The 25,011-nt window shown below is 38.4% G+C and overlaps 1 protein-coding gene across 10 annotated transcripts in view; it reads right to left on the bottom strand.

Annotated features, from left to right (window-relative positions):
* Positions 1-1,087: 1,087 nt before the first annotated feature.
* Positions 1,088-25,011, bottom strand: part of CACNB2 (calcium voltage-gated channel auxiliary subunit beta 2) — a 261,413-nt gene continuing 237,489 nt past the window's right edge. For 5 of the 10 annotated variants that reach the window (XM_069859540.1, XM_069859542.1, XM_069859547.1 and 2 more), the window contains 4 exons: positions 12,349-12,500; positions 11,522-11,617; positions 9,949-10,134; positions 1,089-5,264 (listed from right to left, as the gene is read on the bottom strand). In XM_069859540.1, coding sequence (XP_069715641.1) covers positions 4,773-5,264; positions 9,949-10,134; positions 11,522-11,617; positions 12,349-12,500 — 926 coding nt within the window. In that variant the 3' untranslated portion in view covers positions 1,089-4,772. Of the gene's footprint in view, positions 5,265-9,948; positions 10,135-11,521; positions 11,618-12,348; positions 12,501-25,011 lie in introns of all 10 variants that reach the window. The other 5 variants (XM_069859545.1, XM_069859541.1, XM_069859549.1 and 2 more) reach the window with 2 other exon arrangements.

Consider the following 25,011-nt stretch of genomic DNA (forward strand, 5'->3'; position numbering starts at 1 on the left):
TGTTTAATTTTTCACTGCTAAAAAAATATGAGAAATTCAGTTTTGTACTGCCAGAAGTCACTGCAGAGTAGATAGGCATGATAGATAAAAGCGGTAAGAAAAGAGTAAGAAAAGACAACATGGATGAGTTATAAGAACCAGCTTAATCTCTATTATATCTGATATAAATCTTTTTTTGGGGCTGCGTAGGAACACATCTCTAGGGTGGTAAGTTATAAAAAGAAACCATCTATAAAACTACTGTAAGCTCATATGAAACTTATGTAAAACTGGGGAAATAAATTATAGACAAATTGCCAAGCAATAAATTTGATTCAATAACATTTGAATAAAAACATTAACAGAAATAATGGCATCTGCATATTTTACAGATGACAGAAGAATTAAAATTTTGGTGAAAGATCCACAATAAAGTAATAAATATAAGTAAATTTACACCATAAATGATGTATTACATTCTGAAAAAATAACTTCTCTGCTCTTCTTCTAGACTACGTCAATGGTTTTTGCAATGTGCTTTATTATCGTGGAGGGAATAGCATTCAAGCCAAAAGCATTTGGGAAATGGCTTTCAGCCCGATGTGTTAAAGCAATCAGAGGTCAAATGTAACCACAAAGCAAAATAAATCTTAAAGAGGCTTTGGTAACTAACACAGAAGGTGCTTTACACTAACCTTTTCACTTTGGACAGACATTGATTAAAAGCAATAAGACCACTCACTGTATTCCAGCGAAGGGAATGATAATGGACCATATTAGAACAGTTGTCACAGAATGTTAATGACTTTATAAACAAAAGGAGCTTAAAAATGATAGTAATACTAAAAATTCATAAGAGATGTAAGTATTATGGGACAGAGCATTGGACCTGAGTAGGAACTGCATGTATAAGATGAGCAACCAGATATGCAGAGAGAAGTGAAAATAGGTCTCTATTTATATTCAGGGTTTGATGAATGGGATTTAATTTCCTTATCTTCCACTTATAGTAAAGGCCATAGGTTAAAAGAGTTTACAGATTTCCGTGAAAACAGATACAAGCTCACTGTAGCTTTAAACCTTTAAACCTGTAGCTTCATTCGTTAGGGCCAAATCCTTAGGAGAAGCAAAAATTGTGGAACTCTTCTCAAATCCTGAACTCTTGATGCCAAACAGAGTATGAATTCATGAGCATTCTAGAAGGAAGGGGTTTATGGATCTATAATTTTTTTTTTGTTTCCATACAGTAATTTATGGACCAATTTAAAAATAGTTTCTTTTATCTCTTAATTGATGCACCCTTTGTGCACGAACCTGTTGGTTTATTCATCCCCACTGTCCTGTCCCTTAACAGGTCTGGGGACTATTACTCTTACCTCCTTCCAGTCCCTCCTTGAGAATTCTTTCTCCCATGATGTCTGTGTGACGCCACACAACTGATAAAGGATACACTTGGGCTGATGAACAGCACTGATGTGTATTCATTTAAAAAGACATATAAAAATAAGGCTAACATCTAACACGCATACACATACATGTTAAAATGAATCCCATTCTTTCTATGTACTGAAATTCTTTAGAAAAATATATAGTGAGAGCTGATGAAACCTATGTATTGCTTAACCATTTTATCTTTCTCCCTTTTCTTCTATCTCACTGTTTTTATTATCCTTTTAGCTCATTTGAATAGAAATTTTACAGGTTGGTTGTACCATGGTTGTACATGAGAAGGTTCTGGAGCTCACTGGGACCTCTACCATTCCTCAGATTCAAGGCTCCTGAAACCAGGTACAGAAAAACGAACTCAGTATCCTAATGCAAACAACAACATTAAACTTCCTATTGGCAAAACTTTGCAGAGACATTTCTTCACAATAACCTTTGATATGTCCTCCAGTAGGAGTATTTTTTAAAGCTTCTTATTGAAATAAATTCTGTTTAAAGTGCTTTTCAAAGTAGTGCTCAGCAGGCAGGTGGTATAGTGCAATATATGTAGTACAAGCTCACATGACAAATGATTTGTCACTCTTAAAACAATAATTGAAGGAAAGTATCTTAGCAAGGCTAATAAAAAACTACTGAGTGAATCCGCCTAAAAAACATGTGTTAGTAAGCTGCCTGTATGTAACTAGCAGCACTATACAAAACATAATTCTTTCATTAGTTTCTTTGAGACGTTCCTTTTTATGGTAAGGTATTTATATTCCCTAAATCAATATATAGGCCATACTTAAATACTAGGGCTTGGACTATGCCTTTTATTTTCTCATGTATTTGTTTATACATGGCTACCTGTTCCATGGTTTTCATGCACTGCTACTCAGTGCTTTGAAACCCTGCCAAGCATTCATTAAAAAATACTTTAAGAAAGGTGGAAAATAATCACTCTTTGGAGCAAACATTAAAAAAAAAAAAATCAAGGTATTGAAGGAGAATTCATAGATCACTCATTGGAGGATGTAGTTGTCATGTAACAGTTGAAGGGAGCAATAGCATTTCCTGAAGCTGGTAAAATAGCTAAAGCCAGGCTATATAAAGCAAGACAGAATAACTTCTATTTCCATGTACACGTGATCTGATATTATTGGAACAACAAAGTCTTTCAATTTTGTTTTCCACTTGAAAATCCTCTAATACCAAAAGCCACTGCTTATATACTCTTACAAATCCACTTAGTAATACCACAGATCTACTTACCTATGCTTCCTTTGTCTACAAAGTCATTTAGTGGTGTTTAAAAAAACTGAGGATTTTATTTCTAGAAGAAAAACCCTTTTCCTTGTGTTCCCAACAGTTCATGCTTTGAGCAAAATACTACCTTTGAGTAACCACAACAGTCAGTAGCACTGGGAGGAATGGCCAGAATTTCAAACTCTTATGCTGTAGTAAAAAATGCATATAAAGCATCAAGGAGAAGAGTGGAGGACAGAGGGGAGTTGAACTGAATTGCTTGGATGCTGAAATAGGAGATTGGAGAAAACATGCATCTGCCATATATCTTATCCATTTCACTTAAATGATATTCAAAATCAGACAATGCTGATATTCCCAGAATTAAAACAATAAATAAAAAGAACTTCCAGCTAAATTATTATCTCACCTACAGTCTTTACATATTGTGCTATTTACAGTGAAATACAAAAAAGTATTTCATTCATACAATTACTACAAAGACTATATGTGATGCAGAACAGCTTTTACACTAGGCAAGGGTATGGAACCTGTAGTTGAAAATAATAGCAAATTCCCCCCACTTACCAGTGCAACAGGTGTTCAGTGCAAAACAAACTTGTGCCCACTCCCTTTGATTTCAATGCATTTTCTCTAGTAAGCTCGTAACAGAGTATTTTGTCACAGTCATTTTTCTAAGTTCTTGCCAGCAGCATGATAGTTAAGGTGAAGGAAGAGCTGTGAGCTGGGAATGCAGAGGAATTGGCAAGTGGAGAAAAAATGGAGAAGCTACAAAAATTTATTTTCCAACAAAATAACTCTCCACAAGCTGTGTAAACTTTTCTTACTAAAACAAATACTCTAAAACACCAAGAATTTACATTTCCAGTGAAACACTCACAGTAACATTTGCCTGTTTTTACTCTCCTGAAGTCTCAACAAAGAGCCAGCAGATTTATGCTTTCTCAATTGCCTTGGTCAGTAAACTCCCTCATTCCCTGACTGCAAGTGGGATTTTAGTAGTAGTAGCGAGAATGAAGAAACAGATTTGTTGGGCTTTTGAGTAACCTTTGTTTTCTTCAGTAGATTCTCACACGCGGCTGCCTAACTTGCACATGCACACGTACGCCCATCCACCACCCACCCACTCACATACACACCTCTGCCATGTGTGCTCTATTATTCTGACAATAGAACAAAAATTAAGCTGTGTCCATTGCAACTTTGTAATCTGTACAGAGAAGAGTAATTTATAGTGGTAAATTCATTATCTTATCATTGTAATTTAAAATGCAAAATTTGGTTTGCAAGGACAGCATAAGGTATAAGAGTTAGACCCTTTATCTCAAGCACTCATTTGTATTTACAATAAGTATAAGCTTTCTGCTACAGAAGAAAAAGTATTTAGGTTGAACACTGTTACAGATTTCCTAATTGAGGCTAGTTCCAGTTGCCAGTAATTCAAAAGCAAATCTGCTGACTTGGCATTAGGACTCTAAAACAGTGTGGTCAAACTTATATAGTAAGAAGGTGTTTGCAGAAATAACATTTATAAACTGTATATACAGTACACAGTACCAGTACATAGAAAATAGATTCTGACTTGATGATCCCCTGTGTGTAAGGCAAGACTGAATTCTGTCTTCAAATGGAGACCACCAGAGGTACAAGCAACAGAGAGTGGCTCTTAACTCAATATGCAAATCAAGTGCATACAAATTAAAAATCAGAGCAGACAAAAAGTTTTAAATTTTTTATGTGCTGATTCCGGCTTGCTGAATACATGGGAAGTTATTAAACATCAAATGTACCTTTTTTTAAAAAACACTAACAACACCTTGATGGCAACAGATATTGTTCAAGTGGCAGCTACCAAAAAACAGCTTGAAAATGACATAGTACAACATCAGGATCTCTGCAGTTGTACTACGCTAATTCATATAGCACTAACCAAAAAAAAAAGTATATGAATATTCTATTCCATGCTATTGCTATGCAAGCAACAGCAATACAAATCAGCATACAGAAGGATACCATATGTTCTGCAATGAAGAACCCAAAGATATTTTCAAGGGGCATTGTTACAAGACTTCAAAGAAACACAAGACTGCTGGAGGCAAAAGTTACTGACGGATGTAAACATCCCTGTTCCATTCTCCTGTGTCGTTACGTTTTTTTGATATCACTTCCCCATCCTTGTCACAATATTGGTCCCTTGATTTATGACGACTACGCTGTTTGTTGCATTCATTGTGGTCCTGCTCGCGGTCCCTCTCCTTTGAGCGATGCCTCAATTCTCTGTGTCTGTGATCACTGCTCCCATGGGACTCGTCCCTATGATTGTGATCCCGGTGAGAATCATAGTGGTCACCGTGCTCGTGTGAGTATTCCTCCTTTGGCTCTACATAAGCTGAATCTCTGCTGTCTTGTGTTTCTGAGTCAAAAGTTTCTTGCCTAGAAAGGCCTCTGCCACCACTGCGATGGTTGTGGTGTTGGCTTGAGGAAGAGCGATGCTGAGATTTCTTGATGGGTTCAACCCGTGCTTCCTCTTCAATTTGTGAACTGCTGCGTTCAGGGACTGCATGGTCATTCCTCTGGTCTCCTTGAGATCCCTGCTATGACAATGAGTAGTGAGTTCACGTACAAGAAGTACGCATTTAAAAACTTTCCTCAATATCAAATTCAACTACAAGGTATCTTGAAACCAGTAAAATTTAAGTACACAACAATCCACTTTGAATCTAAACTAGAAATAAACATTAGAATTCAACTTTTACTGAAAATTCAGTATTATAATACAAACAATTCCTTTCATTTGTATCAGAATGGAGGGTGGCACTTGGGTTATTCTCTGACAGTTTCTCATCTCCTGTGATGTTTTTCATTATTCCAGTCAGCAACAATTGCCTACCACAATCCAGCCACAAAGAGAGCATATAGAAGCAGGACAAACTGCAGAAAATTTAAAGAGGAGATATCATGCCAGGAGAGGGCAGGTATCAGTTGAGAGTTTACAGATGCCTGTTTGCCTGTTTGGAAGAAACCACTATAGGGAAGTAATTTCAGAGGGCTGAGAAGCTGGAATCCAGCAGAGAACCGAAGTACAAAACCTTGCACTTTTTTAGAGCAGTTTAGAGTGGTTTGGTTTGTGTTTTTTTTTTTTAAGACAAAAATGCAATTGATTCTAGTATGAATGATGTTTGTATTATGATACTAACAGTATCACTGTCCTTCTGGTTTTCTCAGCAATTATACCATTTCTTCATGGTAATGAAAAAATAAATTTTGACCTCATAATTTGAACAGATCCAGAATATAGACCACTGCTAAGTAAAGCAGGAGGAGAGTGATGTTATCACTTACAGAATTTCCTAACACGCCACTACTATTAAAAGACTGAAATAAAAATTACCAGGTAATAACAAACCTACTCTTCATCAGCATAATGCTTTGAAATCACTGCAAAATGAACAAGTGGCATTATTTATGTCATTTAGGGGTTTCAATGCATTAACCTGCTTTTATTCCCAAACCACAGCAAAAGACTTCAAGCTGAATTGCAAATTTTTAAGAAACAGTTTATGTTGAAATTTAATTATCCTTCTCACATAAGGTGAGGAACGTCAAGACAAAACCATCTCTACTGGTACAAAATAAAGCAGGTTTTAACAGAGTTAATACAGGCATTTGCTTGCAAGACTGCTCTGAATTTACAAAAGTTAGTTTTGAGTTTGCTCTCCTATGTTTGGATTTGTCTAAAATTAAGGATTGGCTCCAGGGCAGTTCATGGATGTATCTTCTTTCTGTCTTTTTATTTTGTGGAAAAGAACTAGAGGGAGGAGGAAATGTCCTTCAGTCACGGATCCTGGCAGGTGGGTTTCCTAGCAACCCAAAATGTAAAATGATAGGAAATTGGACAAGAAAAAAACCTGTATTTTATCAGAAACCTATAAAAAGCAACACATTTCGAATCAGCAATCTGATAAGTTTGACAAGTGTTCATTTTCTAAGACAACATTTTGTTCTGTAAACTTCCCAGTGACTGGCTGGGTTGCTCCATGTTTTCCCCATTTGAAACAAGTAGCACAGATGAGAACAAGGTAACAGAGATGGTGGTCAAACTGCTGGTTTGATTTTGCTTTTGTGATCCTCAAGATGATACCAATTTGCCATAAAAGGAATCTAGTGATTGTAAGCATAAAAAGTTGTGTTCAAGGTGAACAGAAATGACTCAATGAGGTGAATTATAGCTGAAATCAAGTGAAAAGCTAAAGAGTTTAAAACAATGCCTGGTTTGGATATGTAAACACATTTTTATTACTTCACAACCATGACTGTTTTTAAGGCACTAAAACTGGGTACATACATGAATCCCTTTCATTCTCGTTTGGTCAAATGCCAAATATCTATGTACATATCTATATAGTTGTGACTAATTAGTAAAATCTTGCATTGCTGTGGTTTGAGAACAAATGCTAAATTTGAACCTGCTTTGAACAGAATGCTACTTTTACAAATTCAGGTGTCTTCACTGCTATGATGAGTACATGTGGAGGAGCACAATGAATAAATTTAGAACCAATACCTGCAATTTCAGAGTAGTGTTGAGCTATTGGGATTTATGGGCAAATTCATCGACTGTAACTCTCTATAAATATTACAGGGACACTGAGGAGGTAATGCTTGGATCTTGATTAGGGTCTGGATTTGTGATTCATAACCAAATTAGGGCTCTGATTGGATTAGATTCCATAGCGCAGGAATTTTATGGCCCAATCTCATCAGTTCTTCTGCCTTAAATGGAAAAAGTTAGAGATATGCCCATTTCATTATTCAGGTTCTAATTTCAAAGAAGTAGGAGTTCTTGGATAAAAAGTTTAAGCAGTGTTGAAAGAGGAGACAGAAATCTGTGTCCAAGCGAGTCAATTTGGCTTGCTCCCTGTTTCCATCCAGTGGTCCCTAATCACCTGCACCATATGTGTGTGAAGTTGCTCTACTCATCTTTTTGAAATTAGGCAACTATTTCCCTGCAAAAGGAAGCCTGAGAACAGTTGTCAGGACAGTTTGCTCCAAAGCTCTCCATCAGATAGACCAGAGGTGTATGGTCTTCACTAGCTTGATTTCAAACACTTCCAGGAGACCTCACACCTTCAAGCACCTTGTGCCATGCAGTGCACACAGTTAGCATCATGCTATAAAAACACCACTCTGGCAGCTGACAATACAAATTTCTCATTACAATGAACACTTGGGACTGAAAAACCACAAAACACAATTATGTCTCCTGGCAAAGGGGTGCTGCATTTGAGCCAGAGGAGAATGACTCAAATGCTTTGCAGTGTGGATGTGGCCCCTCCAGGCCAAAGTGCTGGTGGCATGGTTTTTCTTGGCAGAGCAGTCCACAAAACCAGCACAGACACACACTTCAAGTTCTCCAAATAGAAGCTCTTAACACTATTGAGAGAATGGGTTGAGCCACTATGATGAGAAAATAAACCCACTCTATTCCAAGACCGCGATAGGCTGAGGTTTGAAATACCAACTGAAAATATATCAGAGGAAAACAAACCAAAAGGAATGTAAAAGTTCTTACGTCCCATAAAGGATTAGTAGACCTACAAACAAACTGTGAAAGTGCAAACACATTCTCATTTTTAGTACTTAAAATAAGAATACGTTAATTTGTAAGAAAATAGCACAACAGTCAAAAAAAGTTATTATAACTCTGTATAGTTCCTCCAGAAAATGCAGTTAATAAAATGACCTACAAAGCCACACCCAAAAGGCATAAAAACAGCTTGAGCAAAATAATAAACGCATCTACAAAGCAAAGAAAGTTTATCTAGCAAGTCTGCACACAACAATACTGGTTTTCATACTGAGAAATTCGTCCAGCTCACATTTTTTTCAGGGTGTTTCAGCTCTGAGAACAGAAAAAAGGCAGAAGTGAGCTATTGCTTACAGTCTCTTTTCCTGCAACTGCTTTTAAGCAAGAAGAGATAATCTGCAAGGTGGCTCAAGCAAATTTTTCTTCTTAAAATAAAAACCTGCCAAGTCTGTGGTCTTCTAAAATGAAATAAATTGACACAAAAAAAAATGTTTTGCAAGACCATGAAAACAAAAAGAAACTCTTCAGCATTTTACTTTGGATGCTGATATATATTTTCTTTGATTTTCTAAAAGGAAATTTTTCTTAGCCAAAGATATGAATTTTAACTGGCGTAAGTATGCAACTTATGGTCATATATAGAACCTGGGTAGAAATTTAGATGTAGTAAGCCATTATTTGAGCTAGGACAAATGAATCTTAAACTCCACTGTACTCTTCTTGGCCTCAAGACATCACTCACTATTTTTTTATAAAAAAGTAGCATCTTTGAAGACATCATTTCATTCCATGCAACATCTATACAAAGGAGAGGATCTCCTTATGCTGAAAACCTTAATACAATTATACAAAACAAGAGTTGAAGGAGAAAAGAGAAGACAAAATATGCTCAAGGTCACCAGGCAGGTCAGTGCGGAGGTGGGAATAAAGCCTGTTTTTCTCAGCTTGCTAGACAGTGCCCTTGCTGCTCAGAATGTACTGTCTCTCAAGGTCTTTCTCCACAATGTGCTGCAGGACTCGGGTTTTATGTAAGAGTTTTGATTGAAGGAAGTATTTACTTTTTACAGCAATGGCCAATGACTAGAAGAACAAAGGAAACACTGGACAAGCCACTTAGACCTTGAGACTTCACTAATACAGTCAGCCATTCTCAACATTTACAGTGGGAAGACTGAAACAGATTCCCTTCAACATTTGTGGATCTGCTTTGTATGTAACCCAATTCGTCATGCAGGGCTGGGATTTGCCTATTAGCGATGGATACAGAGGCTGTAATGTGCACAGTGTTAGCTCAGTTTTATTCTTCGTATTGGACTACATATGGCCAGCTGTAAAAATGCCGGTAGCTCATACACATATTACTGGCACAGTGGTGTCCTGGGCACAATGAAATCTTAAGTATTCCACTTCACATCACCATATGTTTTCAGTCAGGCTGGCTTAGTCCTTGCAATCAAAACTAGCCCCCTACTCAATAACAGAAACACATGCTACTGCAAATACAATAGCAACAACAATAGTGTGCCTGTATTTGCCTTTTATACTGAAAATGAGTGAATATCTACTGAAAAAGCTCTTACTCTATCAACAACAGTAAGATATATTCAGCAAATTCTAGTATCAGACTACCACTGTGCTTTGGAAGAGGAAAAAGTTGGTTAGAAAAAGAAGAAATGACAAATAAACTGTACCTGTAAATTTATATTTGGACCTGGGCTAATAGGAAGAGTGGCTGTTGCAAGTGTGCGAGTGAGAAGCTGGTTAGGAGGATTGCTGCTAGGTGGGTGTGTGGCCTTCCAGTAGGCTTCCAGATAGTCAGCAAGGTGCTCACAAGCATCTTCAAGCTGGTTCTCATCGAGAATTACATCGAACATTTCCTGATAAAGGGAAGGTTTTAGTGAGAATAACCACCAGCTCAAAGGAAATAATTAGAGACACTGACGACCACACTTTGCATTCATCAAAAATGAGTATTTCTAATAGTTTGTGTTAAGACCACTCTTTCTGGTTTGGTGTTTGTTTCTTTTATTTTCAGGTTTGTTTTTTTGTTTTTTGTTTTTTTTAATGCGGTTGATGCAAAAGACAAGAATCATAATTAGCACTAATGTTACAAATGCTGAAGCAAGTCCTTATGATTTCCACTTAGTAATGCGCAAAGTCATTGAGGATAAAAAGAAACACCTTGGATAAATCTTTGAATAAATCTTAAAACTCAAATATCCAGAAAGAAAGGTTCTATATTGAAGTTTTTAGCTAATGGAACAAAATGGAATGTCAATTCCAGGGATTCACTCCCATATCTAGAATAACTAAGACAAAACTAAGACAAACTAAGACCAATTAATAACAGTAAGAAACACGAGTAATACAGATCATTCAGTTCCCAAGTGTTGTACAAGTATTAGGGAAGAGATTAATCACACAGTCTAATTTTAGGCATCTAAAGTTAGGAGGCAAGTTTCTTCCATTCCCTCCCTGGTCAGGGAGGCAGAAGTCTTCCTGAAGGCAGCTTTGTGAGCCCACACAGGTCTCTAGAATTCTTCATTGACTTCTTGAGGACCTGAAGAGGCTGGTCTATTAACTGAGATGCTTGAACTTGAATGATGAAAACATCCCACACTCTCAGTTCTGTAACTATAGCAAATTCCCATATCTACAACTGCACTGAACCTGCATTTTCTGGTCTCTTATCCATAGACTTGACAGTTGAATATGCAGGTAATAACACTGTAATAATGTTTAAAACACAGCTGGGGGCCCATCATGTCTACTTTATAGTTGGAATTTGAAAAAATTTGTTTCAGTGCACAACAGAGAACTGCAGAGCTCTCAGCTACACAGCACCCCACAGGTCTTTGCCAAAACCGTGATCAAGAACACCAGCCGTGACAGGCTGTGGTGACATATATCCAAAGAGAGCTAACCAAGCCACTGACCTAACCTTAAATTGCCAGAGACAAAACACAGTCACCAAAAGGGTTCATTTTTAGACCAACAATCCCAGAAGATTTATCGAGTAAAATCAATGCTCAGCTTGTTTGAGTGGTGAATGTACTCATCACACATCTTAATAACTGCTTGTGACTAGGACTGTTTTTCCATGCAAACTTGTGCAGAGCCCTGAAACCTCAGGAGGCGTTCTGCAAAGAAGCAATTGTGAAATATGGCCAGAAGAGGGCGAACATTCCCAGAAATCACGTAATCAACCTCATGCTTGAAAAGAAAGGCACTTAAAAGACAAGATATAAATTAACAGTTACTCACTGGAGGACACTGTGCCAGTTTATCAGCTGCCACCATCTGAACATTAAGGTGTTTGGCCTGAGATTTCCCTCGAGATTTTATTAACCTCTGTAAAACCTGTGAAAAATAAAACATTAATAAAAGTGAACAGGTTTGGACTTCATGTGTGTATATATACACTTTAAATGTTTCCAATTTTAACTGTCCACTTAAGCAGATCAAAATCTTCATTTACTAGCTTGAGGAGCATTTCCCATGCTGTTTACATCCAGAAGAAGCTAATTTTCATTTACTTCCCAACATCTCCTTTCAAGTTATGAGCGCTAAAAAGTTCTTTTCCTGTTTTCCTCTGCTGCTTCTGGATTTGTTTGTTTCTAAGTTGAAATTCTTTACTTGGTCTCCTCGGCTACCTTCCCAAAATTTGTTCTTCTCTTTCAAATGCCTCTCCACAGGGTCTGTGCAGGTTTTTTTCACAGAATGAAAGATTACACTACCAGGAGATGCTGCAGCTTACTAATCAGGCTAATATTCATTCTGTGAAAATTTTCCCTTCATTTCTGTATTCTTTTAACTTAACAATTACTTATGTGATTGGTACTAAATGTGCAATCCCAATTAATAAAAACATTGGAGCTACAGCATCTTTTCCAAAATGGGTTTTATTAACACCAAACCTAAAATAATTTTAGATTAATACATTCTACCATCCAAAGGGAAGCAAGAACAATATATAGCTCCAAACTTTAATGAGGACACATGATTATTTACATTTAAGACTAAAAAAAAAGTCAAGGGAGGGGGAAGGGAAAGAACAGTGTGTAACAACATGAATATCAGGAAATACTTACCTTAGGAGAAGAAATCTTTACATATACTATAATAGGAGCCAGGGAGGTTTTGCTTAGTTGTGCTGGGTGGTTAATGGTATCTGCATCAAGCACTACTAGCTGCAGTGTCCTTGCTAATTCAAAAATCCGTTCAATTTCACTTTGAACTTCAGCTGCAGATAAGTAGAAAATCAGAGTTATGAAAATATTAAAAGACAATTAGTTTTGAGAAATATAAAAAATGTGGTGGACTGGCATGTTGCTCCTTTTCAGGCTGGCAGGAGTTGTCAGCTGTGCAAGGCCCTGGGACACTAGAGAAATGAATGCAACATTAGGGAGAGCTTTTTGCCCTCACTTTGTTGCCCTTGGAGGCAGCACTGCCTGCCTCTGCCATCTCCACTGCTTCCTGCACTCTCAGCCTGGAGACAAACTTTCTTACAAACCACAGTCCATGTATGTAAGGAAAAAAAAAGAGGCAAGAATGCCTGCTGCATCACAAAGTCATTTTACTATGTATGTCATTTATTTTCTACGTTATAAATCATTTCAGCTCAGACTTCAGTCTTATGTAGTAACCAATTCGCTCAAACTGGAGTGCCCCAGATAGTCATTAAGATTTGCTGAGGTGCCTATATTAGCAGAAGCTCCTGTTTTTCCACTTACTTCAACTTATCAAAGCTCTGGAAGAGTTTCCTGCATATGCTGACCTCAGTAGAGTACCACATTAAAAATTTGATTATTACATGTAAAACACTTTTAAGAGAAGTCCAAATAACACTATGTTATCCTCCTCACAAGCCCAGGAGTTCTGGAAAAGTGATTTTCTCAGAAAAAATCATCTTGCCTTCTATTAACTTGTACTCCCAGGTCGTCAGCAGCCTGCCTGATGGCAGCAGTTGCCAGGGCAAACCTCTCCAAAACAGACTAACTGCATCCACTTTCGTAAGTGATACAGAAATTATCTTCATTCCCAAATGAAACAAGACTAAATCTTATATTGTCAAAATTGTCCTTGAAATGGAATCACATCTTCCTGCTCAAATCTTGCTATAGGCTGACTTCAAAGAGAAATTACAGAAGTTGGCTGATTTGTGCAAGTCTATAAAAAAAGTTATAGTCAGACAAGATTGTAATTCATACAGGTTTCTCTTTAAAGGTTGTGCACGATCCATTAGCAAAAAAACAGATTAGATATCTAGCCCATTCAAAGTATATACTAAAAGATAACCAAAAGAAATGTAAATTTCAATGTGGTACCAAAACACTTATTTATTAGAGAATTTCTTGAAATTGCACTGCTGGCATTTTATCTGTTATGCTGGCACAAGCCTTAGGTTTGCCTGAAAGCATGGTCCATTTGAGCTGGCTAGAGAGAGTTTTATATAGTGAATTATCTCTTTCAAGAGGTGTGAAGAGATTGATTTTTGTTATCTTAGAATGGCAAATGAAAAAATTACGTACCATTATAAGGTTGCAAAATTTCCAAGAGAGGAAAGCATCACAGCTAAGTCTCCATTTAGCTCAAAAGTGTTTTAGTTTCAAATTAATAGGCAACTACTACAATCATTTTATACATGAACTAACATCTTAAACCACCATCAGAAAATCTATATACGGTGCTCTCTCTTGAAGGATGTTGACATTGGTTTGGAACTCTTGGAGATCACCTCCACTTGTTTGTAGTTATCTCCAATTTTGGCTGAGTATATGCTAATCAGTTTTCTACAGCAGACAACACAGAGATGTGCATGGTGGGGTGGTATGGGAAGCACTGGTGCATGATTTCCTGCTTGTCAGTAAATGCACTATGGCCCAGCTGCTGTCTGAATTAGGACCATATTTTTGAAGAAGGAACTTCTGATGTTCTTGGCATAGTAACGATTACATTTTCTGTAACTTTGTTGTTGGAATGACTGAATTGTTGGAATGACTGAATACCATTGTCTCAGTCATTTAGTCGAAGACAGTCTATAGTCTATCCTTAATTTAAGTCCAAATGACAACTAGAATAAACATATCAGATATAATTTGTCATACACTTCAGATGATGAGTTTGGATTGCAATTTCAAACCAGACTCAACACTTCAATTAGTATAACAATAGCAATTAATGTATCATTTTAAGACCATTCCAGACTGCTAAACCTCCTTGTTCAAGACAATTTTTAACCAGCAAAGTCTGTCTTTTTGCCAGGGTATCATAATTTTGTCTGAAGAATCAGCATTTGCTACACTCCTGGAAGCACATTTCTGCCAGTACAGAATACATCTCTGCAAACTACATTTCCTGCTATACATTTTGAAACAACCTTTTCCCACGGCGGAGTATGCCTCTGGGTATCTTCTATTGTGAAACATACCCAGGGCAATAATTGCAGGTAACTATGGTCCTATGTTTCCACCCGAGTCCAAAGATGGAGAGACATATTTTCCATTAATTAAAAAGTATTTCAGTATTTATTTTTCTTAACTTGGGCATAGGAGAAAAGTTCCTTGAACTACACTGGGTGGTTAATGAACTATTACGTTCTGCCTCTACCTCTCCATCCAAGAATGGATGGAAAAAATGCCACAGAGGTTGCTGAAGAGGTCTTGATCTCCTGTCCTATAATGCACTCCTTCGGCTTCTGGAAAAGCCTGCATTTTGCTTGAAAACTTCCTTCTATTCTAATTTTTTATTACACATAAGATTGTTGCAATTACTTAATAGTAGCTTCTCTTGTTAGAGGGCAAGGGCATTCTCTGCTGCTGCAGCTTTTGTTTTAATCTTTATTTAACAACACCTTTCAAAAAAACAATCCTATACCTTTAAAATTATTTCTGATCAGGATACTCAACACAAATTTTCTCTCAGGCTTTCGACCAAAGCAAACAAAGAACCCTAAATGTTATGTGGGGATACTACGACAAATGTCACTGGTAGTTAAAATAGGGAGCTGAGAACAATGACTGTGTGGGATCTTCAGTGCAGCACAGTGATGGCATAACAATCTTCCCACCTCCATGAATATAATCTATTTATAATAATGTCCCTTCTGATGTACTGGAGAGGCATAACACCAAAGCTATAGCTGTTAACTCCAATTAATTATATTTGCCAATCATAATGAGAGGCATAACAATAATTAGATCTACCAAAAAAATCTACATGACATGCTGGTAGCCCAGCTACAACACTCAAAACCAAAAATAAGCTATCAAATTTTAAAGTGACCCTTATCATCTACTTGACATGGCATCCTTGGTAATCAAAAAGGGAAAATATGTGGGTAAAAATCAGAGGAGCCTACAAAAAGGTAGATGTTGTGATGAGTGTCTGTTATAGACCACCTAGCCACGAAGAAGAAGCTAATGAGCTCTTATACAAACAACTGGGAGAAGTCTCAAGATCACTAGCTCTTGTCCTTGTGGGAGATTTTAATCTACCAGATGTCTGCTGGAAGTACAATACAGCAGAGAGAAAGCAGTCTAGGGGGTTCCTGGAGTGTGGGGAAGACAACTTTCTCACACAACTGGTGAATGAGCCTACAAGGGAAGGCGCTTTCCTGGACCTGCTGTTTATGAACCAAGAAGGCCTTGTGGGGGACATGATGGTTGGAGGATGACTAGGAGAAAGCAATTATGGGACGGCAGAATTCTCAGTTCTAGATGAGGTGAGGAGGGAGGTTAGCAGAATGGCCACCTTAAACTTCCAGAGGGCAGACTTTGGACTGCTCAGAAGGCTGGCTGATAAAGTCTCATGGGAGACAGTCCATAAGGGCAAGGAAGCCCAAGAGGGATGGGTGCTCTTCAACAAGGAAATCCTAGCAGCGCAAGAGCAAACTGTCCCCATGTGCCGGAAAAGGAGCTGGCAGGGAAAAAAACCAACTTGGTTGAACAGGGAGATATGGGTGGACATCAAAAAGAAGAGGCACGTCTATGAACTTTGGAAGAAGGGACAGGCGTCTTGGGTGGACTAGAGGGAGGAAGTGAGATCATGCAGAGGAAAAATCAGAAGGGCTAAAGACGAACTAGAGCTTAGACTGGCCAATTCAGTGAAAGATAATGAAGGTAGTTATAGACAGCTATTAGATCTCGCCACAGTCTCCTTTTCTCCAGGCTAAACCACCTCAGTTCCTTCAGCCACTCTTCGTAAGACTTGTTCTCGAGCCCCTTTACCAGCTTCATTGCTCTTCTCTGGATATTCTCCAGGTCGTAAATGTGTTTCTTATAGTGAGGGACCTAAAACTGAACACAGTATTCGAGGTGCAGCCTTACCAATGCCACATAGAGGGGCAGAATCACTTCCCCAGTCCTGCTGGCCATGCTATTTCTGATATAGGCCAAGATGCCATTGGCCTTCTTGGCCACTTGGGCACATTGCTGACTCATATACAGCTAGCTGTCAACCAACAAGATGAACTGCAGTGGAATTTAACATCAATTTATGGTCACAACGCCACAGTAAAAGGACATTCTCTACTTTACATAGTTGGAAAAACACAACCCTCATTCAAACCTAGGCAGAAAATATCCATAGCAGCCAGGAGTCACTAGGGCACTCAGCTTGATAGAACAGCGGCTACATCAGCACTATGTTTTAGCAAGACCTTGATGAGATGTCAGTTTTGTGATGGCGATCTGACACATAATGCCCATGCTACTGGCCTGCAAAGGCCAAATTAGAACCACAAAATATCGCTTATATGTAGCAAAGAGTTTTTGATCTCCAGCAAGAACAGTGAAGTTCACATACTGTCAGTTGAATACGGTATGACGTTAATATCCTATTCAATTTGACCTCATCTACTTCTCTGTGGTATGGGTTGCAGTGTTTCATTCGTGGAAACAGATTTGTCAATTATTACTTGAACTGCAACAGTCACAGAGACAAAGCATTCTATTTTCCTGATCAGAGCTCCTGACATTACAGAGGTATGGCATGAAAAGAAGATACGTATGTCAATGCATGTCATATAAAAATTACTAGCAACACCATGTATCAAATAACTTCATAAATTAAGTAGAACAAACATTAGTCACTATTTTTCTTACACTACTTCTTTTATACAACCACACTTACCTAAAAATAATTAATTACTAAATTCCATGAACATAAATAAAGAGATGAGAAGTTTAAGGTAACCTCAAGAATTTCGATACAAAAGAAAAAACCCATGTGATATATCCCCAGTGCATTAAAAGCACATAGAAAGTATTGCACTAAAAAACCTGCTGACACATGGATAAAGGTCATATCTGAAATCCACAAAAATGAGAAAAGAAAAACAAATGTGAAGCAATGACTATTAAGTGTGTCCACACACCTCTTGATTAAGAAGTAAATAATGAGCTTGACTGACAGAATTAAAATTTTAATTTGTGAGCGTGTATATATACACAGGCTTATATTGTGGGCAAAATCACCAGTGCGTCTACATTAGGTATTCCAGTAACCAGAATGGAGGTACTTGGCCACAGCAGGCTATCCCAGACTACATTAGACGCCTGTGCTCACTGTATATGAAGTGGAGAGACTGAGATGCTACCACGAGTGATCCAGAAAGCTACATGGTGTGTGAGCAGTCTGGAGCAAGCCAGTAAGAATCTCGACACATATATAAGTGCTTGGCCTCTTTTTCCTGATCTCCTTTTCTCCCCTCAAGCACCAAGGTTGCTCTGAAAAGGGGTAAAGCTGAATAGGGGACAGTTGGCTCCATCCCCTCCCCAGCCAGGGAGGTTCAGCTCTGTGGTCTCCTGGTAGGATTCAGTGTCCACCCCACACCAGTGGCAATGCTAAAGAGCAGAAGTCTGTGTCTCTCCTCCAGCGTACCCAGCTAAGAAGGAAAAAGTCTTGGAGGAGAACATAAGCAAGTAAGAGGGAGTAAATGCTCCAGCTTAGTCTTCAGGCAATGGGACAGAAGACACCTTTATTACAAGTGTTTTAATCAAATTTCTAACATAAATGTAGTTCTTTGAATATAATTACATTTCCCTGGTCTCGACCCAGTCCCCTAGCTACTAGCTCGTTACATAAAAAGGGGAGGGTGGGAGTGGGAGGATGACAATATTTTCCAGGGAAAGCGGCTGCATGTGTTACTCATGCCTAACAGATGGGGCTCCTGCGAGGGGTAAGGCAGAAAGGAGAAGAGCACGTCTGCTGCTCTGCCTGGCACTCCTGTCTGAGCTCTGCTGAAGGGGAGCTGTGAGGTGAAGTGCTGCAGGAAAACAGGGTTTTCCTCTTCCTGCCTTATGAGGTTCAGTTTAGACAATTCAGATGGCCTTTAATGCACACACACATTCAAGTGTACTTACAAATGCAGTGTGACATTTGGAAACCTCAGCATAACCAAGATCTATTTATAATGAACTAACATCTTCTGAAATGCAATACTGTAATTATGCAAAAACATAGAAAAGATAGTGGAATTTAAAAATACTAAATAGCAGATGAAAATATCTACTTGTCCCCTATTTCTCTGAGCTAGCAAAACAATAGCATTCAGGAAATGGTGCTTAAATGCCAGGTTTAAACTGAAAGTAAATTTTTATGGCCTATAAATGGAAAAGTTTGAAATCAGTGGATTGCAGCAGAAATACAAGCGGATGAGCACTGCACAGGGGACAGCTGCACCGAGATGACTGCACCAGGTGAAAATGCAGCTGTTCCAGAAAGTGCCATGCAGCAGCATAGTGCTGCTCCCATCATTAAGCTCCCCTATACTCTGTTGGAGAGTATTTGGGATAGTAAGATGGCGCAAAGAAGCAATCAAATGTTTATTTTGCACAAGGGACCAAGCAAGTATCTCTGCATAGTTCAGAAAGGATATCATCATATCAGACTGGTACTAACTTGGATATTTTTGCACCGTGCCTTATTACTCAGTGCAGTGCTATAGGTTTTTACAGCTCTGGTCCATACAGAGACACTATGTAAGTGTTCCCTGGGTCTGTTGTTTTATTCAGAACAAACACAAATAAAAATGCTCAGCCCTTCTCACAGATAGGATGTGGAACCACTCCATCGCTGGCTATTCGACTCCACTTGCTGATGGTGTGCCACTTGCAAAATGTTTGTGTATTCACTGAGTGGGAGAGATACTGATTCTGTAGCCTGCTGCTTAGAGTAGGAGGCAACACACGTGGATTCCAGTTCTTTCTCTAGGGAAAGTTTAGTTATTATGCGAAGTACATAACTGACACCCACCATAAAGGTGATCATAGCCCTGCCATGACAATGGAAATTATCCGCTAACAGAGAAAATAAATTAACCCATAGTACTTTGAATTCTGGTTAAACAACCCAAATCCTTAGTCTTGGATAAAATGAGGACACAGACGCCGACTTTTTATCAGTTTCATGAACCTAGGAGAAAGTAAAAAGTACTGCATCAACTAAGCCCACAGCTCTGAATAGCTCTAAGGGAAGCAAACTATATTTTAAAGCAAATAGTTAACTTGGTGAAAATATTTCATTCAGCTGTCCAGGTATCTGAGTTATTATACAGATAACCATAACCTTAAAAATTATTCTAACACATTGCTATATTGCTTTGTCTCTAGCACATGTTTACTTTCAATACAGTTCTCAATCATACATACTCCAGTGCGGTTCCATGAGAAAATATAGTGACATCTTGCTGAGAGCCACCTGTGTTTTACAGAAACCAAAAATTATTCCCGTCTCCCCAATAAATACTTTGGAAACACTCAGGAAATTTCATTAAAATACTCGGCCAATACTGTATCAAAATTTTTTTTCTGAGTTAGACTATTGGAAAGTTAGCGCTAAACTTCTAACACAGAATAACCCAGAGAATTAATTAGAGACTCTGACCTTAGCTGTCAATAAAATCAAGGCTGGCCCAGCAGGACAAAAGAATACTTTCAAGACATATAGGCTGATAAATTATAACATGTTCAGCATCTTCATGCTACTCCTTCCCCATCTATGTGCAAAAAAAATTGTAGCCACATCCTCATGTGGCACATGCAAGAGCATATAAAGCACATGCAAGAGAACTGGGTGATCAGGCCCAGTCAACACGCGCTCATGAAAGGCAGGTCCTGCCAAATTAACCTGACCACCTTCTACGACAAAGTGACCCACCTACTGGACGAGGGAAAGGCTGTGGATGTATCTTCTTGGAATTCAGTAAAGACATTGACACAGTTTCTCACAGCCAGTCACAAGTGCTGTTCCCCAGGGCTCAGTGCTGGGTCCAACCCTTTTCGTTGTCTATATCAGTGATCTGGATGAGGGGATCAAATGCACCCTAAGTAAGTTTGCAGATGACACTAAGCTCGGTGGAAGTGTTGACCTGCTGAAGGGTAGGGAGGCTCTGCAAAAGGATCTGAACAGGCTGGACCGCTGGGCTGAGACCAATGGTATGAGCTTTAACAAGGCCAAATGTCGGGTCCTGCACTTGGGGCACAACAACCCTATGCAGTGCTACAGACTAGGGGAAGAGTAGCTAGAAAGCTGCCTGGTGGAGAAGGACGTGGGGGTGTTGGTTGACAGCCGACTGAACATGAGCCAGCAGTGTGCCCAGGTGGCCAAGAAGGCCAATGGCATCTTGTCTTGTATCAGAAACGGCGTGACCAGCAGGTCCAGGGAGGTTATTCTCCCTCTGTACTTGGCACTGGTGAGACCAACCGCTCCTTGAATACTGTGTTCAATTCTGGGCCCCTCACCACAGGAAGGATGTTGAGGCTCTGGAGCGTGTCCAGAGAAGAGCAACGAAGCTGGTGAAAGGGCTGGAGGACAAGTCTGACGAGGAGCAGCTTAGGAAGCTGGGGTTGTTTAGCCTGGAAAAGAGGAGGCTGAGTGGAGACCTTATTACTTTCTACAACTACCTGAAAGGAGGTTGTGAAGAGGAGGGAACTGGCCTCTTCTCCCAAGTGACAGGGACAGGACAAGGGGGAATGGCCTCAAGCTCTGTCAGAGAAGGTTCAGGCTGGACATCAGAAAAAAATTTTTCACAGAAAGGATCATTGGGCACTGGAACAGGCTGTCCAGGGAGGTCGTTGAGTCACCATCCCTGGAGGTGTTTAAAAGTTGAGTAGACGAGGTGCGCAGGGACACGGTTTAGTGGCAGATAAGAATGGTTGGACCCAACGATCTTAGAGGTCTTTTCCAACTTAGCAATTCCATGCCTCTATGATTCATGATAACCCAAAAGCTATTGGCTGCTATATTACAGCATTCTGGTTCAAGGCAGCATCGGGTTTAGAAGATTACTTTGCCATATTGGAAGATTTAATGCCTGCAAGTCACAATTTTGGACATTTTTCCCCAGGTATCTTGAAGATAAAATTATAAAGTGACAATCAGGATTTTCCACAACATATTGAACACTTTTTTTCTTATCTTTGAACTATATTAGGTTCTTGAGACTTTGGAACAGAAATACACTCTTTGTTAAATCCCAAATTTGAGTTCCTGTTCCATGGTCTCTGTAAGAAGGGGCGGATTTTTATGAGGCTTAGCACTCTTTTAAATTTATTTTTCATTTACAGTTGAGGAAACATTTACTTGAAACTTGAAATATACAACAACTGTCATTAAATTACCAAACATGGAGAATACATAATAACTATCACAAATACATAATGTGTATATATAATAAATTGCTAGCATAGTTTCAAGCATTCAATTGGCTTTTCACACAGATATCAAGAAAATAAAAATGCAAGGCTGAAATTATCACTGATAATCCACTACTATTTCTTCAAGCATTTATGTTTCATTTCCAGAAAACAAAACTCTGGGATATCTACTTAATGATGTGAATGGGAGCTCTACACATTTTCTAGAGATAACCTTCCAAAGACAGGCACTCAATTGCACATGCAAATTGGGTGCATGAAATGCCTGACAGGTTACTGCATATGCACACGGAAAGTAAATAATCAGATTCCCAGCCATTTGACTACAATTGATTTACCACAGACATGATGACATATTTTACATCAGCATTCGCATATTTGTGTTAGCATACGCAGATTAGGTGCACACCCCACAGGAATTTGCAGTGGGAAACCTAATCTTTAGTGTTTACTTGTCAATCTCAACTTTATTTATAGGATTACTTGAAAATAAATAGAAAAACCAGCAAGATTGTCTAAAAGAAATACTGAACAACACAGTACAGGATTGGCTTTTGTTTATCAGCGAGCCAGTTACGAGAAACACACAGTGGTTCTGCGAGGCACAATAAAGCACTGAACACAAAACAGCAGGAAAAGCAATTTGCAAGCTTGTATACATACCCAAAACATCTGGAAAGGGAGAGCATTAATGAAGCAAAGAATGGAAAAAGCCAAGACAATCAGGTTCTTGTACAAAGCTTACGGCATGAGGTAAGGTTATAACAAGTGTAACATACACAGAAATAACAAGAACAAGGTTTGGGTCCTTTTGACAAAGAAATGCAGCAAAAGCACAAAGCTGGTTCAGCAGTTTCTGCAAATGCCATGTGTACATGCAGAAATTTCACTAGGCCAATTTGGACTGATTTTCAGGTGAATGAGATTTAACACTGCTGTACCTTCTTGGAGAGAAAAGTCTTCAAAATTATGGACTTCTTCTACACTTTTAAAGAAATGAATCAATTCCCCTTTCCATAAATTTAGTTCTAGCATTTCACTATCAAATGTATAACAGTATTGACAAGCAAACATTTCTCTTTATATACAAAACAATCTTTCATACAGGAGAGGAATAAGACAGTACTGTCTCGTTAAATCTTTATGAGCCAGACACTATTTTTATAAAATTTTGGGATATATTAATTTTACACCCAAATATTCAGTGAATGATAAATATTCAGTGGTAGCATTAGCTTCCAATGAGTCAAATCCCATGTCTATTTTTAACTGACTCCTTTGCAGAAGTAAACTTTCAGTTGCTAAGTGTGTAGCATTAAGCCCATTGAGAATTCCCTAGAGCCCTGTAAAGCCAGGTCCATATGGGAATTCATACTCCTGCTTTTCAAACTGTTTGTCTATGCCTCCTTGAAATTAATTCTGGGCCATCTATTAAATCAGTTCCAAATAATGGCACTCACCTCACTGTTTACTGTGCTATGTACAAGTATGAACAAAATGTACAATACTGCAAACCTCTATTGGGTGATAAGGTAAGAGTTCTCAAAAAAAGGTTCATTCACCTCCCAGAAAAAAAGTACTTGGTATTAATATATCAAGTACCTTTGTGCTACATGAACTCATTGACAAAACACTTTAAAAATACATAAACCTCAAAAATATATTTTCAAAAGTCTAAGAAATAGCCTTCTCTGCTGCAGTTACAGCCGCTGCTCACAAGTGTGAGTGTAACTGAGGGACAAATCAGTAGCTTGACTGTCAAGTTGCACGAGGTACCACTATACAAAGGTAGGTGAGTAAAGGAAGAGCTTCCCATTGAACCTGGAAGGTTGGAGGGATCTGGATGAACACAGAGCAGTTCCAGGGAGCTATACTTGCTACAATAAAAAGCCATTTAAAAATTATACTGGATATAGAAATAAACACATGGGTCTGTGTCCAAGGAGGAGAGATACAAACACAAACTCATCTCCCCCATGTCCAACAGCTATGCAGCCAAGAGACCCATTTGGAGGAAACCAAACCCTGTTTTTCATTAACAAGATAAAATTTTATTTCAGTAAATAATATTTTTAAATACCTGGATCAGAAATTAGTCAATGAAGACAGTCTGGACAAAAAGAAAATCCACCCCCCCCCAATTTAATGTTTGCTGAAATTCTGTCTTTTTTTTTTACAGTGATTTGGAGAAAAGGCCCTATAATTACTGTTGTTTCATACAAGGGAAAATGTAGGCAAGAGAAAGAATTCATTTCCTAAGACCCCTCAGCAGACCTGCAACAGATTCTAGTCCTGCCTCAATAGTTTATCTATGAATGAAACTTGTATTAGAAGATAATACTGTTTGGCTGCAAAGTTAATGCTCATAAAGTAGGAAATACCAAGACAGACCTTTTAAACCTTTTGTGGTCTTCATTATAAGACAGCATGCACACAAACATAAAATAAAGTTGTTTCTGTCGAGCTGCTGTCTCAATCAGTACGCAACTCTATACACTGTCAACTGATAAGCTGCTATTGAATCATTTACTTTCTCTTAATTGTGAAATGTATTTCACCTCTCATTTACAGTACATTGTTCTAATATTGCTCTGAAAATCAAATGAATAAATTATTTCTGAGCTATTTGATGGAACTTACTGTGGTGGTATTTCACTGATACAATAAAATGATTTTTCACTTTGAAACATCATGCTTAGGTGAGAAGATGGAATTATTTGCATTTTCCAGGAAGAAAACTGAATCACAAAGAAGATTCATAAATTATAATTAACTTGAAGGGGGTTAATTTCAGAAATGTAGTGTCTGATTCTTCAGAGTAATTACCATAGTCAAAATTACATTCAATCTAGAAAAATGGAAGCCATTCTACAGGAAAACCTGATTTCTGGGGATTCTTTCTTCCAAAAAGGAACATAACCTCAAAGCTTCTTTTAGAAGTCAGTACTAAGACTCAAGACATTCCTGATGCTGCTCAGTACTGTCAGTAGATGACAGTAGTACTGATTTGAAAGAAAGTAAAAATTCTTTGAGCTAGGCTGGGAATGAAAAGAATAGCTCCCTAGTGAAATGTCTGCAAGGAGTAGAGCCTAAAAT

The sequence above is a fragment of the Phaenicophaeus curvirostris genome, chromosome 6 (assembly GCF_032191515.1).
Source record: "Phaenicophaeus curvirostris isolate KB17595 chromosome 6, BPBGC_Pcur_1.0, whole genome shotgun sequence".
Classification (NCBI taxonomy): Eukaryota; Metazoa; Chordata; class Aves; order Cuculiformes; family Cuculidae; genus Phaenicophaeus; species Phaenicophaeus curvirostris.